Below are 12,454 nucleotides of genomic sequence, written 5' to 3' on the forward strand. Positions count from 1 at the left end.
AGTACTCCCAATGATTATTGAGGGACTTTGGCTTCCCAACCCCTCATCTCTAGGTTGTGCAGAGTTTGACATCCTGGTTCCCAAGAAGGCGTGCTCTCACCAGGGGACACGGAAAGAGTCCCACGGACCTACAAGCTATGGCTGTGATGCTGCCTGGGTACTCTGGGTTCCTTGCTGCAGAGACTAGCAGGAAAGACGAGCCACCACCCTATTAGGAATCCCCGACCCTGAGAAGCGGGAGGAGGTGCAGCTGCTGTTGCGTGACAGGCTCAAGGGATGAGACATGTGGAACTCAGGTGACCCGTGATGGTGGCTCTTGCTACTCCCTGGCCCAGTTGTGACTGGGGTGGACAAGCAAAGCAACCCAAGTCTGAGCAGCATATAGTTACCAGGGATTCAGATTCCGCAAGAATCAGGGTTTGGGAAAAACCACTAGGTAAACCACTGAGACCAGCTGAGGTGATAGAATGGATAATGGAAGAGGGAGATGGTGGGTACCAGTTGTGGCTCTGAAGCCATCTGCAGTGTCATGGGCTGTAGTCCGTTCCCCTAACCTCCCTTTTCTGAGGTTCCCCTCTGGAAGAGCCCTGGAGGAGCTGGCTCTGATCACGGATGGAGAATTGCATCTACACATGGCACAGGGTGGACTGTGTGGTACATACAGTCGTGCACCACTCAGATCCACCTTCAAGAAAAGAATGCTTTCCAGCCACAGGGAGTATGGTTAGATGACAGCTCCCAACTGTTGGCTCCTTTGGCGTCTGCATCAGTGTTGAAGCTGAGGTCATGTTCCTGTGTTCCTCCATCAATGACTTGAGAAAAGCTTTGGTAAAAGGACCTAAGTGGGATGCCTCTAATAGGAAATCTTTGCTCTAGAGCATCTTATTGGGCTTGCAGACTTTGTCAGGGCTGCTGCGTGGTGTGATGCCCCCTCCTGCCCCATCTTTCTTCTTCCCCTTTTCTTTCACAGGTGTTATTACCCAATAAACCTTTTGCACTCCTAACTCCACCTTAGCATCTTCCTCCTAGCCATCTGAATCTGCAACATTGGTGTCCTGGATAAATATACAAGCCCTCTACAACTGATCATTTTGCTTCATTGTATAATCTGCCATGGAGATTCCAGATATTTTTGTAGTACGGTTGTTTCTACCACTTATCCACTGATTGAATAATGTTCAACCTCCTAGATCTAGCTAGATAAGGTGATTACATCGAAGGTTATGCTTACGTTCTCCCTGAAAATGGTAGTTAGCCACAGCAGAATCCTTGAAATGGATGAGGTGATATAGAAAATGCCATTATGCTCGTGAAGACTTCTCCTGAACAGTAAAGATGTTCATGATGCAAGGGTCTCAAGAGCACCACATCTGGAAGTTTGCTTCTCTTATGGCCTTGGAATCTTCATTCTTAGACACCCGGGTTAACTTTCATGGGTTCTCCTGAAGTCTGTTTTTCATTCTTAAGAGAAAAATGTTTAAAAACCTGATGTCATATTTCTAAAATTTTCATATTTACTAGTATCATGGTAATAATCGTTTAATGGCAAGCTGCAAGCATTAGGAGTTTAAATCGTAGCACAAATGCTCTGGACATGTCTTTTTAAAGAATTAATATTATTTGCCTCTAAGTAATTTTCTTTTTGTGCTGATCTTACTCCGTCTAGACACTGGACTCTTAATTATGAGAAAAATGGCATTGGCTCTTTGAAAATCACATTGAGTAACATTAATGTTTATTAACTAGCAAGACTTTCTAGATCTAAGATCTCAATAATAAACGATGCTCAGCTCTGAAATTGAAACAAGAACTCACAGATATTTTCTGAAAGTAACTCTAGTACCTATCTCTAGGCAAGGAGTTTGAAATAGCTAATTCTAAGTAGACCAACATAACCAAAAAAACCTCACAACTGGTCTTATTCTAACATCCTTGTTAGCACATTAGCAATAAGGTTGAAAAGGGGCAGGGGGGGTGGAGAGACAGTCTATATTCCCTATTCACCAAGTAGCACCAAGTAGTTCTAGAAGAATTTCACTGGTCGGCAAGAAGCAGCTCTGATTAAAGCTTACTGCAGACAATAAACAGAGGGTTTTAGCACTATTTGTCTATCACTTTTTCAAGGGCACTCAGCTGAAACAAATGCTCATACATTGTTAAGGATAAATAATACATATACCTTTTCCTGCAGAGGTGAAATCTCACTCACCAATGATTAAAAATTGCAGATTCCAAGGGAAGAGAGCTCATAAGACAGACGATATGCATGGCTCATGCAAATCTATTATGTGTCGAATTCAAGTGCCTAGATTTGCATGCCTAATTGGGAAGAATGCCATCTTGGTTGCACTAACATCTTGCACGTATCAAGCCCAAGATCAGTAAAGTCTTTGACCTTGCAGGGATGTGACAAGTATTAAAATCAGAAAAAAAAATGTTCTCTTATGTAATTCCAGTGAAGAACAATTTGGCAATATCTATCAAAATTACAAACACTCTGACCTTTTGATCTAGCAGTCCCACTTCTGGGAATGCATCCCACAGATTTATTTCAAACATGTAAAAGAACGTATGCTTTTTACTGCAGCAAATTGAAAAAAGTAAAAAAGAGAGAAAAAAAGAGGGAGGGAGATTGGGAGAGAGAACAACGGAAGACTCACATGTCTATCAATGAGGTGTTGGCCAAATAAACTATATACCACATCTATAAATGGAATACTATATCTTATATTATAAACAAAGGGTAAGGTGATTTCGTATATGTTGCTATAGAGAGATTTCCAAGATACATTTTAAGTGAAAAAAAGCAAGGTGCATGATGGTATATAATATGCTAACTTTGCTGTATAAAAAGGGATCAATAAGTATATTCTCATTTGCTATTATTTGTGTTGACTCGGCAAAGACACACAAAAAGCTAATAAAAGATGGAGTACAGGGGTTAGAGTAGAATTTTCCAGTGTATACTTTGTTTATATTGTTTGATTTTTGAATCATGTGAATGTTTTGTATTTAAAATGAAATACAAATGGTTCTTAAAAGATGTCTTCTTGTAAACAAACTGAACTATAAACCAAACAAAATTTTAACACAACCAAAGCAATTCATAATGTCCTAGTTGTATTCTCTAATAGTGGAATAAGGCTTACATCTGCCCTCAAATGTATCAGGTAGTTCAGAAAACACTGTATTTTTTAATGTCTGCCTCCTCTTATTCCCATTCTTATTTATTTAACACCTTAATTGTATTACCTATAATGACTAAGAAGCATTCAAGGGTGAAGAGTCTGTGAAAGACTCAGTAAACTGAATTGCATCGTAATTTTTTGGCAGACCTAGATCTCACAGACCATAATAGATAAACTGCCTCCTCTATTTTGTAAGCAATATTTATATTCCTCACAAGGCTCTGTCTTGAATTTTAAAGAGGAACAATAACAGTGACAGCCTCAACCTTTCCCGTAACAAAACCTGTGATATGGGCTCCATTAGATTATCTACTTTTTCTCCCCCTATAAACACCAAGTTCACTTGAACACGGAAGCCTCCTTAATAAAAGTCTGAGTCAAAACTGAGTGACCTGTCTCACCTTTAGTTGTTCACGGAAAACAAAGCGTTAAGGCTCTAGAATGTCGTCAGGTTGAAGACCAAGTGACCGGTGTTCAGCATCATATTGCAGGTTCACTTCTTCTTGTCAACAGCACCCATGACAAGTGTCCAATCTGGCTCCTCCCAGGAGAGCAGGGAGGACAATGGATATACACCAATCACAGTGTTACAATTCTGAAAATGGCATGAGGACAAGTTTCAATTTGGATTTAGAGCTATCAGCCGCATCAGTGATTTTGTTATAGAGCAAATCAATTTAGTAACTGAATATGGAGGAACATCTCACTTTAGTGTTTTAGTGAAACATATAGACTAACATTAATGGTGTGACTGTGGAGGGCTATGGGAGAACCTTAGCAGCAGGTAGTATAGTACAGCTCTCAACTGCAGCCAGACTGCTTGGGTTTGAATCCTAGCTCTGCTGTCTTTTATCAACGGTGTGACTTTTGGCAAGTTACTCAACCTATCTGTGCCTCACAAGTAAGAAGATGGGGATAATTAACAGTGCTGAATCATAGGGATGTCGTGAACATCAAAAGGGCTTAATATAGGTAGAGCATCTAGATTGGGCCCTGGCTGATAATAAACGCTCATTGTTAATGTTTAGAAGAAACACGAGCATGAAAATTATAAGCCTGGATCCCTGGCACTGATTCACACGACCAGCAACCCTATCTGCTTTTGTCTCATCTCCCTCTTGGATTATGAGTTTGTTACTCCCCTCTTGATATGTGTGCCTTAAAACAGAACGCAAGCAAATTGCTCAGGTGCCTAAACCACACTGAAGAAAGGCATAAGATGTTCACACGTTTTCTACTCATATGTCTAGGCAAGTATATATATCTGAACATCTTAATAGATCAGTTTGTTACAAAAAAAAAAAAACCTACCCATTTTTAGTGTTATTCTCAAATTTTTGAAGGAAAAGGATTCAGAAATTCATTATATTTTAAGGAGATATAATATGGTATGCTATCCCTTTCATGTATTAACTCAATTCCTAAATTTTAGTTACATTAAAAACTTAAAAGTAGATGAAATGACTCATGTTAATATCTATCATGACCTATGCGTTTTAAAAGTTACCTGGCTAAATTTGAATCCTGAAATCCTAAGTCTAAGTTGGAGAACACAGATAACTTCTTTTCCAGAGAAGAGCTGGAAAGACAAATGTGACTTCAAGGGTTAACCTCCTTGTTTTACATGCATTCTGGTGGAAGTTATAGCATTTTTCAGTCCAACGGGTATTGGGTGTCTTGACATATGTCTACCTTGCAAGAACTCAGAGACCCTCATAATAAATACTAAACAGAACTTAGCACAGAGCTTAAAACTATAATTTTTTGAAATTTGAATAAGAGGTAGAAATAATCTTACATTTAAACAGATCGCGATACTTACACACTTCTGAAGCACTGAGAAAGAATTTGATAGAGTCTGTCTTCTAAATACAGTAATAAAGTATATATAGTTCTTGGACCTTAGGTCTTGGTACAAGGTTAATTCATAACAGATTACCAAGAAATTACTGATAAGCAGATACGGTTCAAGTGCCCCAAACCCTAATTTTTAGAGAAAATTATTTTTCAAAGGAAAGAAACGTCACGTGAAAAAGTGTCGCAAATTTCTAATTCATCAAAATGAGATTCTTACTCAAAAACGGGGATGCCGAATAGCTCAAAGGTGGGTTTTCATCCTTAAAAGAGCATGTTAGAAGTATAAAACTTTGCTAACAAAAAGGCAATAACATATTTCCTATGAACCTTTGTTTTGCGGTTTTAATTTCTAACTTTGGCAAGATGCCAACTAAATTTGTTAAGCTGGTCAAACTCTTTTACCAGCTTAGGCCAGTTCCCCAGAGGACTCAACCACAGCACTGATGTTGAATTTCTGCTGTATAAAAATAAACATGCACCACGACTCCAGGAAAAAATCAGAACACAAAGAGAGAGTAGACTTTTAGATTTTTAATTTTTTTTAAAGATTATCTATATATCTATATATATATATTAATAAAAGTGCAAAGAATAGACCTTCATGTTTAAATTATATTCTAAAATAAAATATATATTTCCATGAACTGCAGGAGACAACTGGCAAGTAAAGAGCCTGAGAGAGTCCAGTCCCTCTCCATCACTACAATGGACATATATTTGAAGGAAGCACCTATGAAAAATAGTGTTCACAACACACCTGGTAACACAGAGAGCTTCTGGGTGTTCTTGAAAGCAGTTTGCATGTCAATCTAACACGAAATGAGGGGAAAAATCAAATTCATAAACAGAAATGACATTGCTTAGAACAATCTATTACTCTGTACTCTTGTTTTATTTGCCCTGGAGCCTAGCACCTCCCACGGAGCAAGCCACCTTCACACACGCGCTCGTGAAACTATCGCCTGCGCGCCTCAAATGGTGATAGTTCCTTGTGCAACAAGCCTTCCCTGTTCATAACACTGCTGATTTAGCATCATAGCTGAAACATCTGGTTAGAACTGAACTTTTCTTTTTAAGTAAACAAACTTTTAAAACATAGCATCATAACATTCGGCTCTGTTACACATAGCTCATGTTTTGGGCTTGTTTTCACCAAAAGGTCTTAAAGGAACAAGAGTTATATAATATCTGCTGCTTTCTTATGTATTTATGGCTATGGTGGTGATAGGTTGCAGAAACAATAGAAACTTTCAATAATAAAAAAAGATATATGACTCTGAACTTTTTTTTTTCTTTAAAGCAATCTGGGATATTTCAAAAATTCAAATTCAAAAACTGATTTCCACTGTGGTGTCAGCAGCTACATGCCCACATGAAAATGATGCCTCAGTTTTTACCTGGCTTTCTTTTATTACTCCTTTCCTTTTTCAGAACTGACAAAAAATTTCTATTTTAGAAAAGATATGTTCTATACACTGTGCCTGTAGCAACATATCTGTAATACTGGCTATGACAGAATTTTGCCTCATGAATGTCAATAATATGCTCTCACTGAATCTGGATGAAGTTAACATTAAAATACAGATAAGCTACAATCAATTATGCATAACTTGTAGACTCAAAAGTCCATGGTCTCTCCTCTCCTTCTTTTTGACCTGTTATAAAAATAATTTTGGTTACAAGTGTCTACACAGCACCAATTTTATTTCAAAAGCAGCATCTTTACTCAGCCACCCAAATCAGTCTACATGTATACATGCTCAAATATCTTTTCTCATTTACTTCTGTTCTGTAACTCTAAAAGACCGGTAATTGCATTAGATCTTGTCTCAATCAAAAATCATTTAGCAATTATTAAAACAATCAATTACAATGCCCTAAAAATACCCACGGCCACTGAATTAAATGAGAAGTTCCCCTGACATGCAACTGTGTAATCAGAGAATTATGCCTGCAGTCGATGAGCACTGTGTTCTGTAATAGCAGAAGGAACAGGTCTCTAATAGTAAAAAAGCATTTCATAAAACTTTGTCATATATAAAATATCTTATTAATTGTCATCATTCCACTGATGATTAAAGCATAAGTGTTTGCTCTGCTTTCTGCTGTGGGACAGTCGGGGGTCATACAACCTCAAAAAATAAGGGGGCATCTGTTTCTCAGGCTGACAAAAGCTCAGTTACACTGTTTCTCTCTCAAACTCGTCTGCACTCACGCACACGTACACAAAGCATCCACAGTTTTAATCTTCCTGACACTGTTGCCACACTTTTTTCCCACTTCCAAAAACCTGTCAGGAAAATGTGATTGCAAAATAATTATTCTTGTCTATACCCAGCCTGGATCTCCATCGCTCATTTTTATGATTTTATGATTTTGAAAGATAAAGCAAAAGGAGAACAGGCATCATTCATCTTCCTCAAACCCTTTGGTTTCCACTTTCAATGTTACAGTGAATGTAGATTTGACTCAGCAGGCCTGGGTCAAAGGCTTTACAGATACTGAACCTGAAGTGCATTAAGAGAATAAACGTCTGCTATCATGGCGTAGGACAATTTAAAAAGTAGCATCCGTGAAGAGTTTACAAGAGTCACCTAAAAATTTCCTAAGAAATTAAAGAATTTGTAGGAGGGACGGAATCATGTAACAAAGGTCAAAAGGTCAAACTCAATCGGGTAACAATTACATTCTTTGAAAAATACTTCATGTGCACATTTTCTGCCCCAGGTGCACTAAGTCCTTCTCAAGTCTCCTATCTGTAAACATGGTGGATCCAGAAAGACATATATCAAAGAAAGAGATTACACTGATTAACAAAGGAATAGAAGAACAGACAAAAAGATTTCAGAGCAGGTAAGGACTACCTTTTAAAGGGAAGTGCTTTAAATATGCTTCTGCAAAAAATATGACTTGGAGGCAAATCTGAAGTTTTGACACTTATACTTTACTCAGATATTAGTCAGAGTTGTTCTTCTGTAGGGGCAACTAAACTGAAATGTAAAACAAAAAGAATTGTTCAATTATGACATCACAAAATCCCAGGGAAAAACTAGGAATCAAAGCTCCCTTTGATTAAAATTTCCCACTTCGAATGCAAAGTGCAAGAGCAAAAGCTTCCAATGATGACAGGCAGGAAAGTCACAGTACTCGTTCTCCCATACTCCCCCCACTTGACTCCCTCATACACACTACAGAGAGTTTACTAGCTAATTCTCAGCTCTCCTGGCACGTATATCCATTGCTCTGTTGGATTCTTCATAAAGTCAGGCCTCCATTCCCAGTAGTTTAAAGTAATGAAAAAGACAGACAGATACGAAGAAATACATTCAAAAAGCAAAAAGCGAAGAACTCTGGAATGTGACGTAGCTCATGTCAGTAATGGTTGATATAACTGTGGGAGGAACATTAAAATTGAGATAGTTACATACAGAGTGATCAGGCTGCTGTGCCTGTGCTTCCTGGAATTCTAACACTCCATCTACTCTTCTTCCAGACCCTAACAGAGCTATAGGTTCTAACTGTACCTGAGATCAGAATCAGGCTGACAAATGCGTGACACACTTGAAATTATTTAAAAAGGGAGAAATGAAGAAAAACGTTACCCAAGTTGAAAAATAAGAAGTTCATTATGGACAGAATAAAACTAAGGTAAACATGTATGGACACGAGTCAAAATGAAAAACTGAACCCAAGAAGGAAAGGAGAGAGAGGGAGGGGGAAAAGGAGGAATTGGGAGAGAGATGTGTTGCCCCTTCCTGGAAAGATTCCTTGTTTCCTGATTTAAGTGCAAGATACTCTTCTGAGGGGACAATGCTGTTCACGCCATCATCACAAGTACACCTAAGTGGTCCTGAGGACCAAGCAGTAGACAGATCCCAGTGAACACAGTAAGAAGTCGGTGGCTGCCTAGTCCCCTCTCACGAGGGAGGGCACAGAAACTGGAGATGTGGCCAATTCTGGTGGCAGAGTAGAAGGAATCTGTGGTAGAAAATACCAAAAACAGCCCCCTACCCATTCTAGGGGGAAATATACAAAACCCCCCTGAAACCTAAACAAAACAAAACAAAACAAAACAAAATAAAACAAAACAGAGCAAACTTCTCCCTCCTGAAGGAAACCTCATGGGAACAAATGCCCTGCGAGTCCTAATGCGTGTGTTCTCACAAGGCTGGCGGAGGTTATTTTGTTTTGGATTCCACAAAAATTTTGTCTCCATCCCTAATGCCAAAAGAATGCAAGGCTCGAGAGCTGTACTTCATTTCCTCTGGGCCAAAGGGCGCTTCATGGTCAAAATAGTAGAGAAGCATGTTGCTAGTGGGTAATTGCACTAGAGTTTTTAATTGTTTCTTTAGTTCTGCAACTGTTTGGTCCAGACGAATGGTCATTTCTTCCACCTGGTCGTTAAAGTGGACTTCTACTTTCGCACTGCTCTGGGGTCTCAGGTCCACTTCTGCCAAAGGCTCCAACTTCCCATATTTTGTGACTAGTTCATGATACCTAGGAGGATAAAAAAACAAAACAAAACAAAACAGTGACAACTTAAGCCACTAGCGCATGAACTACTGACTTCTTCAGAACTATAGGTAAACTACACTGTTATTCTCAACATCTTTCTAATATCCTAGTCTAATATTATATCTACTTACCTGCCTACCTACCTATTGGGTGACTATTGTGGAATCTGTGATCTCAAATCGTTGCCCTTTTTTTAAAAAAATTAATTAATTAATTAATTTTAGTTTTGGCTGTGTTGGGTCTTTGTTTAGGGCTTTCTCTAGTTGCGGCGTGCGGGCGCCACTCTTCATCGCGGTGCACAGGCCTCTCACTGTCGCGGCCTCTCTTGTTGTGGAGCACAGGCTCCAGATGCGCAGGCTCAGTAGCTGTGGCTCACAGGCCCAGTTGCTCCACCGCATGTGGGATCCTCCCAGACCAAGGCTCGAACCCGTGTCCCCTGCATTGGCAGGCGGATTCTCAACCATTGCGCCACCAGGGAAGCCCTGAAATCGTTGCCCTTTTGAGGCCACAGTAAAACCCCGTTCTTGTGTATCTGGGAAGAGTCTCTCCTAAAGATGGCCAACATGCCTGCTGCTAATCTTTATATAAGAATCAGCTTAGAAAGGAGAGGAGAACCTAGAAAAAAAGTAGACACTACAAAGATTATAGAGAGAAGTCTAATCACTCTGTGGAGCCTGCTTGCTTGGGCACCAGCATCAAGGCAGGCAGATACCTAAGCACGTGTTCCTTGGTAACAGATGGGAAGATGGACGTAGACCAGCAGTTTCCAACCCCTGAGGAAGGCATAAGTTACAAACAAAAACATCTAGTTGTATGTTAGCTGTTAACTCAGCTTTTTCAGTGATGCTTTGTTGAATGTTCCAGCCTAGTCTAGTCGACTCTAACACAAGGAATTTGTGGAAGAGTCAAGAATACGCTCTTGTAAAGAAGTGGTAAATGAGGGACACAAGTTCCTTGATCAAGGCAGGAATAAACAGCCAAAGACACCAAGAGGGAAGTGAATTATAGAGGTGAGACTAGGGCCCAGGAGGACAAGTTTCCCATGTGGAAAATCTTGCCTCCGCTGCCAGCCTTGGAGGATCTAGGTTTGATTTCATTGAGAAAGCTAAGCAGTTTCCTACAATCCAGAGAGGGGGAAAATGCTGAAAAAGTCTAATATTAGCTTTATTATAACCAAGATATACTGAGGTTAATTCGGGATCAGAATACAATGGTCATAAGATTACCCCCGCCACGTTCCCCACCCTACTGGCTTTGATTCGGTTAAATCAGTGTTATAATAAGGTTGGTAGGAGCACGGAAGCTGTAGTAAGACATCTGTGGTCAGGGATGGAAGTAATCATGTCCATGAAAGGGAGTAGCAGGTATGGTAAAGTAGCACTGGCCTTGGAGTCAGAAGACCTGACTTCAGAGTCTTGACTCCATCTTATAATTAGCTGTGTGGCTTACCAACTCACTCAATCCTTTTGGATCTCAGATTTCTCACTAGTAAAACTGGGATAAAAAGTCTGCCCTTCCTACCTTGTAAGACAGTCATAAGAATCATATAAAATAACAGATGAGCAAGCACTTTGTAAGTTCTAAGTTCATATGCAAGTAAAAAGGATTAACATTACATTCCTGCTGTCTGGGACTTACATTATTAAAACGCACACACCACTAAGAAAATATATGATTGAAATCTTCTTAGGTAGGACTTCTTGGAAAAGGTGATGGTACGATGAAAAAGATTATAGAATTGTCTTCTCCCACGACTTGAGCCCCAAATGGTATTCTTTTAAAAGGGTAAAATATTACCGGCAGCAACTAATACAGGAAAAGAGGAAACTGCCTTATTGCCATAACCTTTTAAAAGGAACCAAAAGCTCTGTACCATGTGGTTCTGTTAAGCAAGGGTCCTAACTCACCCCCCAGAAGCCATTATGCAGAAAGAAGGTAAGGAAACAAAATCCTGAGCGTACTGACCAATACTTCCTAATTTAGAGCAAACTGGGCTGGGGGGTAAGGAGTCAGCTGGGAGGAAGACTGAGGAAACACCTTAGGGATCAGAAGTCTCTACATCCCACTGCCAGGATGTCAGGATCTTAGCAATGGCAAACGAAACAAAACAGTCCACACAAACAAAAAACAAAACTACCAGGCCTTGAAATTTTCCAAGGCTGCAAACTGAAAAAGTGAAATGATTCAAAGTCCAAAGGTATCTTTCCTTCACCCAATCTCCTAGCATATGCCTTTAAGTCAGTGAAAGTAGGTTATGATAATTTAATAAAATCTTGGAAAAGACAGCAGAACCTAGGGGTCAAATAAGCTGAACCCAATTCTACGGATATTTTCCCTTCAGACTACAGAAAAGGAGACAGAATTGTAATACCCCAGGCTCTCAAGCTCTGCCCAGGAGGGACAAAAGGAACAATGGCAAAGGGGTCAAGGAGTTTACTTATACTATGTTTCAGTAAAGAGATGGTGTAGATAGAGGTATCCACTTTTATACATAAGCAAGAATATAAGACACAAAATGGCAACTAAGCACATACCACTGCAAAAGGAATAAAAGAGAGAAACACATTAAGTAAAAGGCAGAGGCAGAACTCAATCTGAAAGAAAACATAATTGAATGAAAAGAAAATGCCCCACAAATACTCTAAGGTCTAGAAATTAATAAGTGCATAAATATAATAAAACAGGAGCTCAAAGGTAAATGATAAACAGCAGAATGAGATGAAAAGGGAGATTTCAGCACCGGTGAAAGAAACAGGAGCAAAATAACACATTACCTACCGAATAAGTAAATTAGGAAGTATGACCCAGGAATATTATACCTCACCAAGTTTTTTCAGAAATAAATTTAACAAGCAAATATTCTGAAACAAGAACTTAGGGAACAGGGCACCCAT

The 12,454-nt window shown here is 39.4% G+C and overlaps 1 protein-coding gene across 1 annotated transcript in view; it reads right to left on the reverse strand.

The window, feature by feature from the left end:
* Positions 1 to 5,571: 5,571 nt before the first annotated feature.
* Positions 5,572 to 12,454, reverse strand: part of TBCEL (tubulin folding cofactor E like) — a 79,272-nt gene continuing 72,389 nt past the window's right edge. Inside the window, exon 8 of the mRNA XM_082661006.1 lies at positions 5,572 to 9,542. Coding sequence (XP_082517132.1) covers positions 9,224 to 9,542 — 319 coding nt within the window. The 3' untranslated portion in view covers positions 5,572 to 9,223. The remainder of the gene's footprint in view (positions 9,543 to 12,454) is intronic.

Source organism: Grampus griseus, assembly GCF_964374135.1.
Source record: "Grampus griseus genome assembly, chromosome: 8".
NCBI classification, from domain to species: Eukaryota; Metazoa; Chordata; class Mammalia; order Artiodactyla; family Delphinidae; genus Grampus; species Grampus griseus.